The following is an 18,662-nucleotide window of genomic DNA, read 5'->3' as shown; positions in this document are numbered from 1 at the left end:
CTCGCTGACTTGGTTGATGCATGTCATCGATCCCAAAGGCGTGGATCGATGCTCCCGATATCAATCACTGGATTGTCTTGTCCAGACTCGGATTATTTACAGATCGCTGTCATATAGCTGTAATATTGCTGAGTGTGGCGATAAACAACAAACAAACAAACACTGTCCTAACATTCTCTTAACAAAATACTTATTCCAGTGTTAGAAACTAACATTTTTGGTCCACTAATCCTTATAATGATAACATATAGCAAACCCCTTAAATATGGCAAATATCCTCTAGTCCTTATGATACCTTAACTATTGGGCAGTTTGGCAAGGACTACAGGACTACAGGACTAGTGCCAAGTTCTAACCCTGTTAACCATTTCTCTTTAAGTGAAGGTGTTTACCAAAGTTTGAAATCCATGTTGCAGGGCCAGTTTGCTCCTGTGAAGGGTAATTATAGTCAAGGCTTCAAGGACCTGATCATGGATATGTTAAGCAAGGAGCCGGAGGAGAGACCGTGTGCCAATGACATCATGTATCAACATGTACCAGAGGTAAACTCAGGATGTCCACCTCTGTATCCTCTATCTCTCCTCTTTAAACTTAAATATCCCCTTTAGCATTCCATGTTTTTTTAAGAAAAATAGAATTGTTTGATAAATTTTGAAATATATGTTTTGTAATTAATAAATGATGCTTTTAGACATGGTGGAAAGAAATTTGATAACTGAGATTGTTTGTGACTGTACCCTTGGGGGATGAAGTAGTGTAAAATTATTGTTCCCCAGAGAGGATATGTAAGACCACGTCATTCGAGGTAGTTTTATTTCTGACACATTTTTGGTCATAGAATATGGGTTCTTTTAAGTTTTTTTCTAAATTTGTCAGTAATCGCCAACAACTGAAGGGATGATGTAAATCATAATGGGGTCCATGCTAGAAGCGAAACTACCCATGGTCCGTAGATTTGCCTTCAGTTCCTGCCGATCGATAGCCTGTTTTTTTTATTTTGTTGTTGACTGATAATGTATTGTTTAAAATGTTCTCAACTTGTTTTAAATCAAATCTGTGATATGCTAGTTATTTTACCGTCCATCCATGACAGGTTTTATTAAGTCTAAAATATATGTATTATTAATTTCTAACTTGTCGATATGGCTGAAATACTGCTGATGTGACGTCAATTTTTAACTCGCACACTCATTCCAAGTCAAAACATCAAAACATTAAAGGATTTGGTGGATAGAATAACCACACTAACAGCTCTTTGTTGTTTTGTCTCACTAAGATCGTTGTTGTTTTGCTGACTGTTGATTAATGTTTTATTTCTCTTAGTTGATGAGCCAGTTTAAGGAAGAGACGTCTGACCCTGAAGAAGAGCTCATGATGTCAACAGAAAATATCAGCAAAAAAATCAAAATCAGGTCTGTCAAAATACTTTTTGCCTCCATCTGACAATAGGTGGCTGTTCCCAAGGGAGACAACTACTGTGTTTACCTCCCCTTGCCTGTTTCAACATGTTTATCTTTAAATGTTTTAATTAACGTTGCAAGTTTATTTATTTAGTGTGAAGCTTTAACACTTCTTAATATTGTGTTATTGTAGAAAGTATATAAATTTATTGTTGACCAAAGAAAGTTTGTGTATGGAAAATATACAATATGTACAACATGTCTTTTGATAACATTGTGCTGTGCAGAGTTGTGTCCCTTTGGTGTGCCAGAATCATACAATCATGAGTTTTTATTTAAGATTTGCTCTGATTTTGATTCTTGGTTTGTCAGTCATCCAAGACATCGCAATTTGCGATGCAGAGTTGTCTCCCTTAGGCGTATCAGAATCCTATGATTGTGATATGTCAGCACTGTGCTTGTGCCCATGGGTTTCACCGACCTGCCGCACACGTCCAAGACCTGCATTAATTCAGTCTGATTACTCACATAGAGCTGACAGGCTCTCCTGTTGTATGAGACGACTTAATTCATTAGGTGGACAGGCTTGGAGACTTGGTTGATTGAGTGTTGTCCAGTTCACTCTCTCCAGCATAATGAGAGTGCATGTTGTGGATACTAACAAACAGATTCCCATGTGTTGGGCTTATAGTGTGTGTAACAGGGATTTATGTAGGATCCCAAACCACAGGGACTCGATAATAGCCTGTATGACATAATATGTTCGTAAAGAAAAAAATCACACCCTCCTAGATTCTATATATAGAATACTAAACGAGCTCCCGTGTAATACCAATTTTATGAAACGAGTGAATAGTTGTGGTATCTGACGAGCGAAACGGGGTTTTTAATTATACTGTTGAGTATGAATAGGCTGACACCTACACGATCCACGGCATAGTTCAATTGATTTTAACAGAATAATACTTCAAACACGTCAAAAGTTGAAACGTTTGAATTTAATACCATACAACGGTCCACCTTTAGAATTCACAAAATTATCGTAGGGCTAAGACTATCGCAACTCACATACTTTAACTTAGACTAACGATTATCGTTGCGCTACAATACGATCGCCTTGTGGAACAGGCCTTGCTCCTCAAAGTTTACAATAACGTCACAATACCCGATGACGTAATTTGTGGAATTTTGTTGCAAGATCCATCGGCCAAACAATGCCATGTGACGTCAGCCTAGCAACAAGGTTGCTGGGGTCATCGAGTGTGCATAAGCTCCTCTCAGTGATCTATCAACTCAACACGCAATGTCGTTGAATAAGCCAAGGGATGTTGAGAGCCTTCAATATTTGTTCCTGAAACGTGTTCCGAGAGTACATGAGCACGCGTTTTTGTATTACACAATGTGTAATACAGCTGTATGTTTATCAAACGGGTGATCTCTTCACGGGCAAGTAATAGATACATATAGACAAGGAGTGACACCCGCCATCTTGGTTCTTAATAAAGATTTCGCACTCAGTTCGAATCACAGCTTGATATCGCATGAAATCGCATGTCACTTATTGATGGTTTTGAATTTCCCTCACTTCACTGTGTGCTAATATTTAGATCCACTATTTTAGCCAATCAGATACGTTTGCCGTGTTCAAGCCCATGTAACTTCCGTCCACCTTTTTCTTGTTTACCTCAGCGGCGCAGCATAGAGCTGATATTTGATGGTTGTTTTAAAATAAATACGAGGTAAGGTGACCACAGATTAACACGATTGTGTAGCCTATGGTTTGTTTAGCAAATTCCAATAGGTTGAAATAAGTTACATTCATATTTCTTGCGATATCGAGCTGTGATTCGAACTGAGTGCGAAATCTTGAATAAGAACCAAGATGGCGGGTGTCACTCCTTGTCTCTGTGTATATAGAGGGGTGTGATTTTTTTCTTTACTAATATATTAGGTCATACACGCTATCATCGAGTTCCTTTGTCCCAAACTGAGTTCCTTGGCAGTCAAACTGGAACAAAATTGTTATGTTATTCCGAATTGGGATTTGTTAATTTCTTATTTTCTTTAATTCAAATGTATATTTATATAAATCAGGTATGTTGAAATCCATTTGGGAAGTTTTTGCTAAATTTTGCTGCAGATTTGGTGCCAAAATATCGGCCTATGAGCAGGTACAGATAATTCCTTGTTTCATGGTCATGGTTTTACTGAACAGGTCCATGATACTCAGCAGGTCCGTGATACTCAGCAGGTCCATGATACTCAGCAGGTCCATGATACTCAGCAGTTCCGTGATACTCAGCAGGTCCATGATAATCAGCAGGTCCAAGATACTCAGCAGGTCCATGATACTCAGCAGGTCCGTGATACTCAGCAGGTCCATGATACTCAGCAGGTCTGTGATACTCAGCAGGTCCATGATACTCAGCTGGTCTATGATACTCAGCAGGTCCATGATAATCAGCAGGTCCATGATACTCAGCAGGTCCATGATACTCAGCAGGTCCATGATAATCAGCCGGTCCATGATAATCATCAGGTCCATGATACTCAGCAGGTCTGTGATACTCAGCAGGTCCATGATACTCAGCAGGTCCATGATAATCAGCAGGTCCATGATACTCAGCAGGTCCATGATACTCAGCAGGTCCATGATAATCAGCAGGTCCATGATAATCAGCAGGTCCATGATACTCAGCAGGTCAATGATACGGATCAGGTCCATGATACCCAGCAGGTCCGTGATACTCAGCAGGTCCATGATAATCAGCAGGTCCATGATACTCAGCAGGTCCATGATACTCAGCAGGTCCATGATAATCATCAGGTCCATGATACTCAGCAGGTCTGTGATACTCAGCAGGTCCATGATACTCAGCAGGTCCATGATAATCAGCAGGTCCATGATACTCAGCAGGTCCATGATACTCAGCAGGTCTGTGATACTCAGCAGGTCCATGATAATCAGCTGGTCCATGATAATCAGCAGGTCCATGATAATCAGCAGGTCCATGATACTCAGCTGGTCCATGATACTCAGCAGGTCTGTGATACTCAGCAGGTCCATGATACTCAGCAGGTCTATGATAATCAGCAGGTCCATGATACTCAGCAGGTCCATGATACTCAGCAGGTCTGTGATACTCAGCAGGTCCATGATAATCAGCTGGTCCATGATAATCAGCAGGTCCATGATAATCAGCCGGTCCATGATAATCATCAGGTCCATGATACTCAGCAGGTCTGTGATACTCAGCAGGTCCATGATACTCAGCAGGTCCATGATAATCAGCAGGTCCATGATACTCAGCAGGTCCATGATACTCAGCAGGTCCATGATAATCAGCAGGTCCATGATAATCAGCAGGTCCATGATACTCAGCAGGTCAATGATACGGATCAGGTCCATGATACCCAGCAGGTCCGTGATACTCAGCAGGTCCATGATAATCAGCTGGTCCATGATAATCAGCAGGTCCATGATACTCAGCAGCTAGGTCTGTGAGATTCTGCAAGTATTTACCTAGACCTGCTCAGAGTTGGATATTCAGCCCCAAGTCAGTCAGTAAAAATTCCCAAGTGGGAATTAATAAGTTCCTAATCCATGTAAATCTAGTTACAACTAATGTGATGGCCGGATCAGGGTCACTTGTAGACCACTGATGACAGGACCAACAAGAAGCAAGAAGCCTAATGTCACAAGATTGTATCGAGGACAGTGTTAAAATGCAATGTTAAAATACCTCTGAATATAAGAACTTTAAAAAATACCAATTTTGGAACAAAATAAACTTTTTTCCAAAATTTCCTGCCAAGGGAACTTTGGTTGGAATCCAAGATAAATTCCTGGAGTCTTCTCCAGATTGTCTCCTTGTCATTGCTGACCCTGTAATTAGCTTTGGGTGTTGTCACATCCTTATTCAGCTTGTCTTATTCTTCATTATTTGCATCAGTCCCAAAAGAATGGAAAAAAGGTATACAATGTTTTCTGTGCTTCGTCTTCATCCTCGTTTATCCAGGCTAGTATGTTTTCTCCATGATGATAACCTGGGCCCGTTCACTGCCTTCCATTTCGCAATCGATCAAATGTCGTCATTTCGGTCCCTCTTACTGCTCTTTTTGCGTCTGGTCGAATGACATGACCTGATAATAGATGTCCAGTTAAATGTCAATGTTCAATGTTCGAATGAAACAAGCCGCGAAACTGTTGTACTGTCTTCATAATGTCCTCTCAAATACCATTTCTACCCGTGAAACCCATGCTTGCTGTAAAAGGCGACTAACGGGATCATGTGGTCAGGTTTGCTGGCTTGGTTGAGGCATGTCATCGTATCTCAATTGCAGATCGATGCTCATGATGTCAATCACTGGATTGTCTGGTCCAGTTATTTACATACTGTCATCATACAGCTGGAATATTGCTGTGGGCGTCAAACGAACAAATACCCTTTCCCTGTCATGGTATTCATGAAAGCATTCTTTACTAAAACTCAGGGCGGTCGGGTAGCCTAGTGGTTAAAGCGTTCGCTCGTCACGCCGAAGACCCGGGCTCGATTCCCGACATGGGTACAATGTGTGAAGCCCATTTCTGGTGTTCCCCGCAGTGATATTGCTGGAATATTGCTAAAAGCGGCATTAAAATCATACTTTTTTAAGCCAATAAATGCGCTCACTAAACAATGCAGCGATTTTGAATGTAAATCTATGTCCAGTTTGTCTTCAGAAGTAGGATTTTGACTGATTGTTAAGGTCAAGCTCAGTGGCAGAAATTCTGTGCTGTGCTGGTGAGAAGCGAGATGGAACTGGCAATGATGTGAGCTATGGAGGTGAATAGGCCCAGGGTGTTTCTCACACTTGAACGGAAATTTGATACCCTGGATCACCGAGGATGTGTCCTGTCTGTTGTCCACACTTCACCTGTCCTGACCGTCAGCATGTCAGCTGGTACCATTTTTACACCATTTGTTCACTGCGTAACTCGAACTGTTGTGTATTGGAGTCCTTTAATCTTCAGGTCAATATTAGAGGTGTAACGATATGGTGGGGTCTTGATACAATACGTATCCTGATACTAAGGGTGTGATACAATTCGTATCCCGATACAGTGGATTTATTTCATAAGATGTATCCTGATACTATGGGTGCGATACAGTTCGTATCCCGATACAGTAGATTTATTTCATAAGATGTATCCTGATACTATGGGTGCGATACAGTTCGTATCCCGATACAGGATACAGTAGATTTATTTCATAAGATGTATCCTGATATTATGGGTGCGATACAGTTCGTATCCCGATACAGTAGATTTATTTCATAAGATATATCCTGATACTATGGGTGCGATACAGTTCGTATCCCGATACAGTAGATTTATTTCATAAGATATATCCTGATACTATGGGTGCGATACAGTTCGTATCCCGATACAGTAGATTTATTTCATAAGATGTATCCTGATACTATGGGTGCGATACAGTTCGTATCCCGATACAGTAGATTTATTTCATAAGATGTATCCTGATATTATGGGTGAGATACAGTTCGTATCCCGATACAGTAGATTTATTTCATAAGATGTATCCTGATACTATGGGTGCGATACAATTCGTATCCCGATACAGTAGATTAATTTCATAAGATGTATCCTGATACTTTGGGTGCAATACAATTCGTATCCCGATACAGTAGATTTATTTCATAAGATGTATCCTGATACTATGGGTGCGATACAATTCGTATCCCGATACAGTAGATTTATTTCATAAGATGTATCCTGATACTATGGGTTCGATACAATTCCTATCCCGATACAGTAGATTTATTTCATAAGATGTATCCTGATACTTTGGGTGCGATACAATTCGTATCCCGATACAGTAGATTTATTTCATAAGATGTATCCTGATACTATGGGTGCGATACAGTTCGTATCCCGATACAGTAGATTTATTTCATAGGATGTATCCTGATTCTATGGGTGCGATACAGTTTGTATCCCGATACAGTACATTTATTTCATAAGATGTATCCTGATATTATGGGTGCGATACAATTCGTATCCCGATACAGAAGATTTATTTCATAAGATGTATCCTGATACTATGGGTGCGATACAATTCGTGTCCCGATACAGTAGATTTATTTCATAAGATGTATCCTGATACTATGGGTGCGATACAGTTTGTATCCCGATACAGTAGATTTATTTCATAAGATGTATCCTGATACTATGGGTGCGATACAATTCGTATCCCGATACAGTACATTTATTTCATAAGATGTATTCTGATACTATGGGTGCGATACAGTTCGTATCCCGATACAGTAGATTTATTTCATAAGATTTATCCTGATACTATGGGTGTGATACAATTCGTATCCCGATACAGTAGATTTATTTCATAATACGTATCCTGATACTATGGGTGCGATACAATTCGTATCCCGATACAGTAGATTTATTTCATAAGATGATGTTCTTCCTTTTCGCAGGTGAATCACAACCCTGAATCATTTATTTTTAAATTTCAGAGATCAAAGATGAGATATTGTAATACCAAAACGTTTAGCTTGAGGCCACTGTAAATATTTAAACCCATCCGGAGATACAAGTAATTTGTGTGAGCTGGTTGTTGAACAGTTTCTGTAAGGCTATAAAAAAATAATAGTCTTGGTTCTCAGGCACCACCCGCATCATCATAAAATCTGCTGCATGTTTTGTTTTCTTTTCCATTTTCAAAAAAATAAAAAAATCCTAATACTTAAACACAATGCACCCAAAAAATTGAAAATGGAAACAAAAACGAAACGTGCAATGAACTTTATGATGTGGGCAGTGCCTGAGAACCAAGACTATTATTTTTTTTAGCCTAATATTCTCTTTTTTTTCAACCAATATAACTTGTAATGTAACGTATCGTATGTATCACAATACAGGGTTGTATATTGATGTATTGTGTCGTGGGCCTCGTATCAGGATACAATACTGTATTGCTGCATCGTTACACCGCTAGTCAATATATCACCTATTTGAAGTTTAATATTAAAGATGAATGGTCCAATCATCATCTAAGACGTCACAGTTTGTGCATCTTCCCAAGGTAAGCGTGTCCACTAGCCTTTTATTAGATTCTACTGTTGCCTCATCAAGGCTACTTTTCTTGGCTCGACCTGGCGCCACCTCGCGTCGATTACAATTTGTGCCCCTTGTAATGAAAACGTGATATCCAATCAGATCGCTGTACTTATCTTGTATGGCTTCACAAAGATGGCGACTACCATAGGCAATGACCAGGTTGCTCAGACAACGAAAACTTTGATAAATAGGCCAGTGGACGCTCTTGCCTCGGGACGATGCGGAACAAGACTTTGATAAAAGGCTAGTGGACGCCCTTGCCTCGGGAAGATGCGGAACAAGACTTTGATAAAAGGCTAGTGGTCGCCCTTGCCTCGGGAAGATGTGGAACAAGACTTTGATAAAAAGGCTAGTGGACGCCCTTGCCTCGGGAACATGTGGACCAAGACTTTGATAAAAAGACTAGTGGACGCCCTTGCCTCGGGAACATGTGGACCAAGAATTTGATAAAAAGACTAGTGGACGCCCTTGCCTCGGGGAGATGTGGAACAAGACTTTGATAAAAAGACTAGTGGACGCTCTTGCCCCGGGAACATGTGGACCAAGACTTTGATAAAAAGACTAGTGGACGCCCTTGCCTCGGGAAGATGTGGAACAAGACTTTGATAAAAAGACTAGTGGACGCTCTTGCCCAGGGAACATGTGGACCAAGACTTTGATAAAAAGACTAGTGGACGCTCTTGCCTCGGGAAAATGCTGTTTGCTGTGCAGAGTGAATAACAGGAGCACCAAGATGTTTTTTTAAATGATGTCATCACTAGATTGTCATGTTTGTGTGACGTCATATCACAATCTCAGCACATTAGAATTTGCTAAAAAATTAGATTACAGAAATGTTGATGTTTTCTCATCATGTGCTTATAGATGAATGTTTTATACGCATGTGATCATGTTGATTTAAATATTGTAATAAGTCAAATACTATTACCCTATTCGACGTAATAAGCGCCCAAGCCGATATTTGCTAATATATTGGCTAGTGAACAATCCCAATTAGCACCCCTTCCGATTGATCAATGTACACAAGACTTATTTTTTCGTACACACTCGTGTGTTATATGCACCCTTAATTATGGGCAATTAAATTATGGAAAACATATCTGTCGTGTATGATACACACATACTTTTCTTTTGTAGCATTTCAGGCTGTCAGCATAAACCACGAAGTTTACGATCTTTCAACACTGTTATTTTTTCTCCCCAAAATTATGTTCTATTATTAATTTTGAGAGCGCCCCTGGTGCTTATTAAGTCAAATACGGTAATACTTTTAAGAAACACTTTATAGAAAATGTTTTCCCTACATGCCTCGTGTACAGGCAAGAGTCCCTGAGAAGATCTGGGGTAGAACAGGTCTTCAGCAGCCCTTGTTTGCCGTAAAAGGCGACTATGCTTGTCGTAAGAGGTGACTAACTGGATCGGGTGGTCAGGCTCGCTGACTTGGTTGATGCATGCTGTTGTATCCCAACTGCGTTGATAGATGCTCATGATGTCAATCACTGGATTGTCTGGTCCAGACCCCCATTATATTGCTGGAATATCCCTTTGTGTGGCATTATACAACAACAAACAGGCAATAGAAAATTTTATTTTCAGGATCTTGTCAGCTTATCATTTATGCTGCCATCATTAATAGTAATGGTAGTACATGTACTGATAGTTAACTGTCAGTCTTATCATTATTGTGGTAAGCTTTTATTTATATATGGCAATTCTTATTCCAACGACCGCTTCCGTGGTCTAGTGGTAGAGCATCCGCCCGGAGAGCGGAAGGTTGGGGGATCGATCCCTTGTCGCGTCAGACGTTAAAAGATCGTACTTGTTGTTACCCTGTCTGGGGCCCGGCTCAAACAAGGACTGGTCGGCTCGGAGTCAGTATACTGTGTCTGAGTGGGGTATTCATGTTAAACTGCAGCATGGTATCTCAGTGGGCTAGCACTTTAAATCGGCATCAGTCCGGACTAGTACAAGCAGCCAGACAAACACACACACATACATGCACGTCGCTATATAAGTGCAATAATCTTGGACGCGACGTTAAACCCAATTTCACCTCACCTCTTATTCCAACTGGGGACATGGGTTGTCCTTGGTGCTGAAGTTTGCTGTGCAGGTAATTTAAGGTCACGAAAACCTTATGGATGGGTCCAGGGGTGGGTGAAGGCTTACGGAAATGTGAGTCCTGGAGATACAGAGGGTGATGTTCATGGTTCTGCCCCACAATGTATTACTAAGAGATAGATCCAGGTAAATGTCTGTGTAGAGGGATTTGTTAGATAAAACACATTTGAAATTAGTGCACACCTGTGATATTGTTGTCAGTTTGTTTGAGCACAACCTGAAATGCACTCACCTCACATCAAAATTATTAATTACACATTCAAATTGGAGTCTATTGTGGTCATGTCATTGTATATCGCGATATAGGGTATCAGTAAATGTTTAATGTTGATACAAGTGTAAGAATATCGATACTTAGTTCACTCCTCAGAAACGTTCAGAATTATTAATATTACCATGGTTACGGTGGACATTGAGAAGGTAGAAAATTCCATTTTAGGCATTTAATGGATCAGCGTTGACATTTTTAGCATTAAATTGCCGGTCTGCAAAGGCAATTTTTATGCATATACAGAATAATCAATCATTATTAATCGATGTATCCATATGTCAATCATGGGAATTAACTGGCTGTAAAAGTCCAGTTTCCACCCTTGACGAACTAGGCTGACATTTCTGAGCTCAATCGAATTATGGCATTACGATTGAGCCCATAAATTTCAGCCTAGTTCGGCAAGTTGGAAACTGGACTTTTACAGTCAGTTAACTCCCTTGCTTCTGGAAGATGCATATCAAGATATCGTTTTACATGTGAGTCAATATCCATGCTCAGTTTTCTTATCGGTGACATCCCTAGTATATTGTAGTGTTTCTAGTGTGACATTTGTCAATGTAATGGTGGTAGCCGCATCTATGATCTGCCTTCCTTCAGGCTTCTCTCTGAGCTACAGTCCATGATAGACCCGTGAAGATCCGGGGGAGAATAGATCTTCAGCAACCCATGCTGGCCATAAAAGGCGACTATGCTAATCGTAAGAGACGACTAACGGGATCGGCGATCATGCTCGTTGACTTGGTTGATGCTTGTCATCATATCCAAATTGTGTGGATCGATGTTCATGATCTTAATCACTGGAGCGGGCACTGGTGGCCCAGTCATCTAAGGCGCCGCGATTCCCTGTGCAAAACATGAGTTGCGTTCCTTGGGTGATGCCAGAAACCTATGATTGCGGGTTCGAATCCCGGTTCGCCCCGATTATGTTTCTAGGTTTGTCAGCACCATACCCGTGCTCGTGGGTTTCACCGAAGTGGTAAAATTCTGAGACCTGCATCACTTCGGGCTTTCCTCCCACATTAAGCTGACACGCCGTTATGTAACTGGAATAATGTTAAAAGCCGCGTTAAACCCAACTCACTCACTCACTCAATCATTGGATTGTGCGGTCCAGACTCGATTATTTACAGATCACTGTCATATAGCTGGAATATTGCTGAGTGCAGCGTTAAACAACAAACGTAACGTCAACGTCGCGTCAAATGTCAGTCCATGATATAACTGAAATGTTCAAATCAGTGTTAAACTCACTCACTTACTCATTCTCTCATGCACATGATGATGTTCATAACAAACTTTGTACATGCAATGTTGCGTCTAATTGTCTTCAACGTTCAGTGTATTGGCAATAGACAAGCATAACTCTGTCATGTGTTTAATCCGATTGCCATGTAGTGTGTAAAGCATGTGGCAACAGATCTTTTGCAGTTCTTCATAATTTGTTGTTTTAAGGTTTTTAAAAAACATTTTCAACAGATTTTAATTATAGGATTTTAAATAATTTATTTACATTTATAGGGACAGTAAAAGATTTTATATTCTTTTTAAATTTTACATATTTCTGGTCAGCAAAAAAAACCCCACTGCTTTTAATAATTTTATTATTTTTTACATTTTTCAATTTATGGCAGTCGGTGACTTCGATAACAAAGTTGAAACAAAAGTCTGGCCTTTCTATGCCTTGTATTTTAATGGCCACGATATATTTTCCAGGTCAGTGCTCTACTACATGGAATCAGCCACCGGTAACCTGACATGTTTCACAGACCTGCCGCCCAGAATGAAGATCAGACAGGTGACAGTGGCAAATTGCATATTTTAGGAATTTTTTAAACTCACCTGACTGATTGTCATGGCCTGTCTCTCTGTGTGCATTATAAACATTTTCTTCTTGACACCAATGCACCAATTAAGCTGAAACTGTACATGCTTGTTCCTACTGTTGATGTCACCCCAATTTGTTCGAATTAGCAGCCATTTTGAAAAATCAATTTTATGGTAATATGTCAGCCAGTTTTCTTTAGAGTGTAATGAAAGTTGGTATGTGGTTAATGAGAAGGTCTCAGTACATAAACAGGGTTCGTACAGGCTTGAAAATGCCTTGAACGTTCAAGTCCCTCTTGAAAAGCATTGATTTTTTGTGTCAACCTTGAAAAGCCCTGAAAATCACCAAAGTAGCTTGAAAAGCCTTGAATTAGTACAACTGACATATACCCGGTACTTGTTATTCAAATCATTAAAGCGCTCAAAATTATGTGACAAAGATGTTTCAGCGAGATTTATCATAGTGATAGATTTGTGTGCCAAAGACCCTGGAGAATTCAGGACAGACTTAATTTATTCTTTTGTTGGGTGAAAAAAAGATCTTGTTGAAAAATGTGATGGCCAGACTGCTTTTCAGGTCTTTTTTTTTTTAATGATGTTATTTCTTTTTAGAGAACACAAACATTAAGTTATATTATAGTACACATGCAATCTTAAATATATACAAGTTTCAAAGTATATCATAGGATAATAACAAACAAAACTATTCCAGTGTCAGGATGCTAGGACATCTTTGTTTGGTTGTGCAAGTTCGTCGGTTTACACGAATAGGTGGTGACAGAGTGACCACAATGTCATGAACTGTGTGTATTTACATTGTGAATATGATATATTTCTGTCGATATAATATGATTCGGTTATTTCTTGTTTTATATGTTGAAAATTTAGTATGGAGTCGGAAATGTTTGATTTGAGTATGTTTCGCTTTGGTGCTGTAATAATATGAGGTCTTATGACTGATATATAATATATGCAGGATTTAAAATATTGACAGAGGAAGCCAAATAATTTCTGTCAATATTTTATTAAATCCTGCATACTATATCTTAGTCATAAGACCTAAAAAGCTTAAATGGGTTTTTGCACATGTCTAAGACATACCGTATTCGACGTAATAAGCGCACCGCTCTAATAAGCGCCCACGGCGATATTTGCTAATATATTGGCTCGTGAACAATCCCAATTAGCACCCTTTCCGATTGATCAATGTACACAATATTTATTTATTCGCGTCTAATACGCACTCGTGTGTTGTATGCACCCTTAATTATGGGCAATTAAATTCTGGAAAAATATATCTGTCGTATATAAACATTTCAGGCTGTCAGCATAAACCACAAAATTTATCTTTCAACTCTGTTTTCTTCGACAAAATAATATTCCGATGAGAGCCCTTATTTCTAATTTTGAGAGCGCCCTGGGCGCTTATTACGTTGAATTAGGTACTTCCCTTCGTGCTTTCGTGATGTTACTGAAATATTGATGAAGATGTTAGTCAAACCAAGTCACCCCCTCACTTTGATTGCGTTGCAGATGGCAGTAGGCCCGGACCATGTCATCGTCGTTACAACTGAACGGCAAGTGTTCACATGGGGTGAAGGGTCGAAAGGTCAACTTGGACATGGCGACACGACAAGTCGATCTCGGCCAGAACTAGTAGATGCCTTGAAGGGGAAGTCCATATCAATGTAAGACGAACTGCAATCATTGATTTAGTTAAAGAGCATGGTTAACAATTAAGTGGGATCCTGGGTCCTAAAAGTAAGGGAGAAGTTTAAATTTAATAATTAAAAACTTCTTTCCTTAAGCTTTCAGACATTACCCTGTACATACCCTAAATGTAATTATGAATTTTCATAATCGAAATCTCACATATTATTGTATCATTTTACAGAACAGATATATACTACTCAAACAGGTTAAGGACCACTCGATTCTTTCATATAGTCATATAGGAAAGAATCGGGTTGTCCTTAAAGTTTTTAGTAGTATAGTTATATACAGAAGTTGTGTTGAAACAAAAGGACCAAGACACAATGCAAGGATGTTTTTTTAGCTGTTATTATTCTATTGAAATGTTACAACTTAAAAGGTTTATATTTGATAGATCAAAAACTTGTTAACATCCCCAGCCCCAATGGAATTAATATATTTTTCCGACATCGATTGCTCAAGCTAGTATTACACAGCTCACTCGCACTCACTCACTCACCTCTGACCTCACTCACTAACTCACCTCTCTAACCTCTCTCACTCACTCACCCACCCACCCACCCACCCACCCACTCACTCACTCACCCACTCATCCACCCACCCACTCACTCACCTCTCTCTCTCTCTCTCTCTCTCTCTCTCACTCACTCACTCACTCACTCACTCACTCACTCACCCATTCCAACCCACTCACCCATTCCAACCCACCCACCCATTCCAACCCACTCACCCACCCACCCACCCACTCACTCACCAACCCACTCACTCACCAATCCACCCACCCACCCACCCACTCACTCACTCACTCACTCACACACTCACACACTCACTCACTCACTGGTTTGCCTGGCCTAGACTTAAAACCCATTTCACATGGGGCGGTCGGATAGCCTAGTGGTTAAAGTGTTAGCTCGTCACGCCGAAGACCTGGGTTTGATTCCCGACATGAGTACAATGTGTGAAGCCCATTTCTGGAGTCCCCCGCCGTGATATTGCTGGAATATTGCTAAAAGCGGCGTCAAACCATACTCACTCACTCACTCACTTGCAGAAATGGAAAAAGGTAAACTTTGTGATATGCAACTGAATCTTTTTCCCATGCTTAGAAGTACTGTGTTGTACTCTCCATAAACTATTTCCATTCTATCCCTGCCCTGTCTGTCTGTGTCTGCAGGGCCTGCTGTGGGGATGGCTTCAGTCTGTTCACCAGTGACAATGGACTCGTGCTCACCTGTGGTGATGGGTCGAAGGGTTGTCTCGGACATGATGATTGGTCGTCCACCTCCAAACCACGCCTCATTGAGAATCTGCTTAGGTATACAGACACTCCTACAGGATCGGAATTTGCTTGCTTGCATGTTTGTTTGGCCTGAAAATAGTAGAGTTTGGAACAGACTATCCAGTGTTTGACCTCAGGAATATCAATATATGTAGTTGGGATACGATGACATGCATCAACCAAGTCAGCGAGTCTGACCACCCGATCCTGTTAGTTGCCTAGGTTGCTGAAGTCCACATTTTCACAGGTCAAAATTATGTCAGTCTCTGCTGTATTCCACTATTCCAAGGTCACACAATATTTTGCAGAAATGCCAACTCGGTGCAGAACTATACCTATCTTGCAAAAAATTTCATTTTGTGCAGAAATCCTGCAGAATTTTGCATTTATCTGTTACAGAAATCGTCAATATATTGCAGAATTTTAACATGTGAGCCGAAAGCTGATTTCAAATGTGTGAAAGGATTTATTTCATTTTGAAATGAAAGTGACTTTTGTATTATTGCTTACCGAAGGTTGTTGTCTGTATGGTTAGGCTAGTGATGTCCAGGTTCACTTCAATAAGCTATTCTAGTTGTGGACAAAAAGCTCTGACACAAGTCAAACAGGTCCAAAACTATGAAATTCTTGAAAATTAAGCTTAAGAGATTGCAGAATTTTGTGTAGAATTATTAGAATTTGGTTGCAGAATTTACCAAAAATTATGCAGTATATTTTTATTTTTTTCACCACGGAAAACAGCAGGAACTGCACGGTTAATGTCAGTTCTTGGTGCCTGAATGGAAAACTTAAATGGTTTTTTCCTGAATACCTTTTGACAACATTTCTCATGTGAAGCCAATGATAAATGTACTTTCACACAAATTAACCTGACAAATACATGGTAGATAGGCATGTGAACATGCATAATTGATAACGCTATTATTGGTCTCAGTGAAAGGGTAGGGGGCAAAGCTGCTAATTTACAACTGCTTGGTATCAAGCTCATGGTGAAATGGGATTCACTGATTTTGAGGATGGGTCAATACTATTCTTCATCTTTAAGTCCAAAGGATCACCTCAACCTCTTTGCCATTGCCCTTTGGCAAACTTGAAAACCGAAATTCTATCCCTGCCTTATTCTGATAAGTTGTCAATAGAGAATCTTACCCAAGCCTTGAATTTTAAACTTTTATTCACTCGTGTTGATATATTTATTTATGACACAAGGGTTAGATGCTATTTATCATCCAGCATCATTAGTATTAAGCAGTGTCCTGTGTGTAAGTAGTACAGCTAACAAGCTTCAGTGGCTGAGAGATCAGTGATGTCAGTTGACAGTGACATCACAGTAACTGATGATGTCACAATGGTCTGCCATAATCTGATCATACTTAGTGACTTTAACACAGTGTATGAATACTTTTCCAAAATAACAGATGTAATATTGACCTCCTCATTGCACATTCAAAGCTTGATTGTAAATGTGTTCATATTCCAGTGTTGACGTAGTTGCGCTGGCATGTGGACCAAGTCACGTAGTTGCTGTAGGCAGTGAGGGGGAAGTCTACGCATGGGGGGACAACAGCTCTGGACAGCTAGGCCTTGGCAACGAAATCAGTCAGTGAGTGATCTGTTACCAGAAATGCATGTTTGTAGGACTCCCCAGTTAGAGTCCATGACAGCTGGGCCTTGGCAACGAAATCAGTCAGTGAGTGATCTGTTCCAGGAAATGCATGTTTGTAGGACTCCCCAGTTAGAGTCCATGACAGCTGGGCCTTGGCAACGAAATCAGTCAGTGAGTGATCTGTTACCAATAATGCATGTTTGTAGGACTCCCCAGTTAGAGTCCATGACAGCTGGGCCTTTGCAACGAAATCAGTCAGTGAGTGATCTGTTACCAGAAATGCATGTTTGTAGGACTCCCCAGTTAGAGTCCATGGCTTGAAAAGAGAAAAGTAAACTATTTTGAAGCCTGTGGGTTTTACTGAATTGAATATTTTGGTGGCTGAATATGTTCAAAAATGTATTATATCATTTCAATGAATGGCACAATTGAGGCTTCAAGATTTGATAGACACACATTCACTCATTTTGACATTATGAATAGTGTTTTGTTTGTTTGTTTGTTGGTTAACGCTGCACTCAGCAATATTCCAGCTATATGATGGCGGTCTGTACATAAACGAGTCAGGACCAGACAATCCAGTGATTAACATCATGAGCATCAATCTACATAATTGGGATGCGATGACATGCATCAACCAAGTCAGCGAGCCTGACCACCCAATCCTGTTAGTCACCTCTTACGACAAGTATGGGTTGCCAAAGACCTATTCTACCCCGGATCTTCACGGCTCTTCACGGGTATAAGCACATGCGTGCCAAACACACTATATCAGTTGTGACTAGTAACGTTAACGTGGGGCACATTCCCATCAAACAGCACAAGGTGTGAAAGTACTTGCCTGGAGGTGATGTACAATTGTTTCAATCAATTTTTAATGTCAGATATTGTGTCATGTTCTTTTCAACTTTCTTGTATTTATTTTGAGTGTAAGCTCAGAGCTTAAAATTAAAATGTTGTTCAATAATATTGTGTAAGACTCTTAGGTCAGAGCAGTGTAACTAACTCACTCACTAACTCGCTATTCAGATGTCAGCCAGAAGAGGTATCTATCTCGGAGCCGGTGGTGTTCCGCGACGTCCGCTGTGGCAACGATGGAACCATGCTTCTGTCCGACGTCGGCAGCGTGTTTGCCTGCGGAAGTAACGAGAACAATAAGCTGGGTCTCAACAACAGGCAGGGCTTTCTCATGGCCATGAAGAATATCTTCACCAAGGTAGGCACATCCAGCATGCTCAGCAAATGTAGGCGTATACTGCATACTCAGCAAATGTAGGCACATCCTGGATACTCAGCAAATGTAGGCC

The 18,662-nt window shown here is 40.3% G+C and overlaps 1 protein-coding gene across 1 annotated transcript in view; it reads left to right on the top strand.

Moving 5' to 3' along the window:
• The window catches only part of LOC139460842 (uncharacterized), a 66,818-nt gene that overhangs the window by 14,102 nt on the left and 34,054 nt on the right, over positions 1-18,662 (top strand). Inside the window, exons 10-16 of the mRNA XM_071242320.1 lie at positions 417-542; positions 1,324-1,412; positions 12,647-12,728; positions 14,291-14,445; positions 15,645-15,785; positions 17,230-17,352; positions 18,385-18,571. Coding sequence (XP_071098421.1) covers positions 417-542; positions 1,324-1,412; positions 12,647-12,728; positions 14,291-14,445; positions 15,645-15,785; positions 17,230-17,352; positions 18,385-18,571 — 903 coding nt within the window. The remainder of the gene's footprint in view (positions 1-416; positions 543-1,323; positions 1,413-12,646; positions 12,729-14,290; positions 14,446-15,644; positions 15,786-17,229; positions 17,353-18,384; positions 18,572-18,662) is intronic.

Source organism: Haliotis cracherodii, unplaced genomic scaffold (assembly GCF_022045235.1).
Source record: "Haliotis cracherodii isolate W230 unplaced genomic scaffold, xgHalCrac1.p SCAF_14, whole genome shotgun sequence".
Lineage (NCBI taxonomy): Eukaryota > Metazoa > Mollusca > Gastropoda > Lepetellida > Haliotidae > Haliotis > Haliotis cracherodii.
The sequence above is the reverse complement of the archived record's forward strand: the minus strand, read 5'-3'. Positions and strand labels throughout refer to the sequence as shown.